This window comes from Cynara cardunculus (genome assembly GCF_001531365.2).
Source record: "Cynara cardunculus var. scolymus isolate 2C chromosome LG 14, CcrdV1, whole genome shotgun sequence".
Classification (NCBI taxonomy): domain Eukaryota; kingdom Viridiplantae; phylum Streptophyta; class Magnoliopsida; order Asterales; family Asteraceae; genus Cynara; species Cynara cardunculus.
The window spans coordinates 1,174,881-1,177,437 of record NC_037541.1 but is presented as its reverse complement, the minus strand read 5'-3'; the positions used below and the strand labels follow the sequence as shown (position 1 = coordinate 1,177,437).

At 32.1% G+C, this 2,557-nt stretch overlaps 1 protein-coding gene across 1 annotated transcript; it reads right to left on the bottom strand.

The window, feature by feature from the left end:
- Window positions 1-425: 425 nt before the first annotated feature.
- LOC112526622 (bifunctional epoxide hydrolase 2-like) lies at window positions 426-2,309 on the bottom strand. Its single transcript, XM_025136983.1, has 4 exons — window positions 1,970-2,309; window positions 1,716-1,883; window positions 1,400-1,635; window positions 426-903 (listed from the first exon to the last, which is right to left on the bottom strand). Exons 1-4 carry the CDS (start codon window positions 2,255-2,257, stop codon window positions 642-644), a joined length of 954 nt encoding a protein of 317 aa, XP_024992751.1. The 5' UTR covers window positions 2,258-2,309; the 3' UTR covers window positions 426-641.
- Between the last annotated feature and the right edge of the window lie 248 nt (window positions 2,310-2,557).

Genomic DNA, 2,557 nt, shown 5'->3' with positions numbered 1-2,557 from the left:
ATTAAACAAAATAATAAAAATTGTCAAGTGAAGATTTTGACTTTCATATATGAATATATTGCTAAAATATTTAATATATTTCATAAAATATTTTTATAATTTGAATAAATCTTGTTGGTAGAAAGAATAAAAAATAATTTCTCTTTCATATGTAATCATTTTTTGAGAGTTCTCCAAATTTGAAGAATTTCACCTTTTTCTCTTTTAATTTCTCATTTTAAAAAAGTTTTTGAAGAATCTGTTAAAAATAATCCGCTAAAATCTCTTTGTCTCAATTTTAGAGAAATTATTGGAGATATTGTAAGAGCATCTCCAACAGCTATGCTATTTTAAAACTTTTTAAAAATAGAAAAAAAAGGATTATAAAATATCTTCAAATTTAAATTAAATAAATAAAACATGTAAAATTAAAACTATCTTGATATATAATAAATGTAGTAGTTCAATAATTCATTACATTTGAAGTTGAAAGTTTGATGACATTTATTACACCATAATGGAAAGTTGAAACATTGAAAGTATTCACATGATGATCTCTTGAGCACAACAAACCAAATCCAAGAGAAATAAATTAGGGTTGAAATTATTTATTGTCGGTATATTTGACATATTTTAACGATCTGGGAAGTTTGTAGACACTGCTAACATTTGTTGTGATTGAGAAAATTGAGCAAATGCTCGTTTACTTTGTCGGGAAATTGTTCTGGAACAAAATGACAACCTTCGGGTAAGTATATGATTTCCAGGTTCGGTATGTAATCCTTGGTCCCACTCTTTATGTATTCCTCCATTCCCGGGATGTTGAAAGAGAAATCTCCTTTGCTTGTGATTAACAGTGCTGGAGCTTCAACTTTCAGTTCATCCACATCTTTGTCTGGATGTTCAATTTTCTCTAGTAATGACCTACGATGAATAATGCAGTTGAGGACCACATAAAAACAGTGGTGCAGAAAGACCAAAATAATTACATGAACCTCACTTTACTGTCGGGTTATTTCTAAATTATTGAAAAAAACTAACTGAAAAAGACCAACGTGAAATGAATTATTTGGGGACATGGTTACTGTAATTCAAGACTTTAAACTTAAAGAAATACTGAATAATCCGTAATTTCTATAAAATGAAATTTTGGTCATTGTTTCGACATTCTGTGAATTTATCATTGTTTCACATAAAAAGCAGTGAAATGCACATTTTTGTTTGTAGAGAGCATTTTAGTTGATATTTCAATTATTGTTTCATATTTATGCTCTTACGAAATTACTTGTGATGTTTCATGTTGAAAGTAGCTTTTCGTTTTACCACTTATCTCGAATGATTATCATAGAACTGAAAATGAAATAGGAGATCTATGTGACGATTTCATTTACATGTCAACATAATACATTTGCTAAATTACCTGTATGGAGTTTTGAGTGCTGTTACAAATCCAGATTTCTCGTACAAAGCACCATAGGTCTCAAGATCCTCCTCCGTGAACCAAGAGGGTAGAGGAGCCGATGCTTCCACCATATCTAATACCTCTTGGTTTTCACCAGCTATAGGTACCTCACTACTACAAAACAAAATGTAGATTTTCCTCACTATTGTTTTAGCATCAAATCGGCTAAATTCAGCTTCAGCTCTTCCAGGTTCCTAATAGAGATTTATGTTATATTGATTAAATTTACATTCGAGATTTAAAGAAGCAGAGATGTTTGAAAAAGAGTGTGTACCTGCCATCTTCTCATGTAGAAACCCTCAGGGAGGGTTTGGAGTCGCTGCATAGCATGAGGGGGTATATATGGCACACCAATTGTTATGATTCCTGCAACTTTCTCTGGATAAAAGAAGGAAAATACGTATCCAACCAGTGTTCCAAAATCTTTACCAATCACGAACACCTAAGAATCAATACAAACAAGGGTAATTTGGTTGGTATCCATAATTAGTACACATATTTTCAGTTCCCAAAAACACAATTATTTACCTTAGATATGGAGAGAGAAGCTAGGATGGTGGCAATATCTTTGACAAAATCATCAAATGATGTATTTTGGGGTTCCGCAGGAATGTCAGATAGTCCGTAACCTCTGTACTCTGGTGCAATAGCTCTGAAACCAGCATTTGCAACGGCAATCATCTGATAGCGCCATGTGTACCATATCTCGGGAAATCCGTGAAGGAAAAGCACCACAGGTGATGATTCCGACCCAAGTTCGGCTACGTGGAGCTTTAACCCATCGCCTTGGATGTAATTGTGCTTAATTTGATCCATTTTTCTTCGATGATGAGATTGGAAAATGAAAGACTTTTATAGCAAAGGTGATGGTTTGAGTTTTGGTTTTTGTGTTTGTGCTTTTATGTGGTGTTTTCAGGCCACAATTATTGTGAATTTTCAAGATATTTTTTTTTAATTTCAATAATTTAATTAACTTAATCATAAAACTCAAAATAATTAGTAAGACGTTATGAAAATATAATCTGATTTGTCAGTTGCCACATACACCTTCAAGCATTTCTTTAAGAGTAAATTACATTTTTAGTCTTTGCAGTTTGTTACAAATCGAGAAATTCA

Excerpts from the sequence above, each read along its gene's own strand:
- LOC112526622 (XM_025136983.1), bottom strand. The coding sequence starts at position 2,257 with ATGGATCAAATTAAGCACAATTACATCCAAGGCGATGGGTTAAAGCTC. Across the intron at positions 1,884-1,969 it reads CTTCTCTCTCCATATCTAAG|GTGTTCGTGATTGGTAAAGA; the intron begins GTAAATAATTGT and ends ATTGATTCTTAG. Across the intron at positions 1,636-1,715 it reads TCTACATGAGAAGATGGCAG|GAACCTGGAAGAGCTGAAGC; the intron begins GTACACACTCTT and ends AATCTCTATTAG.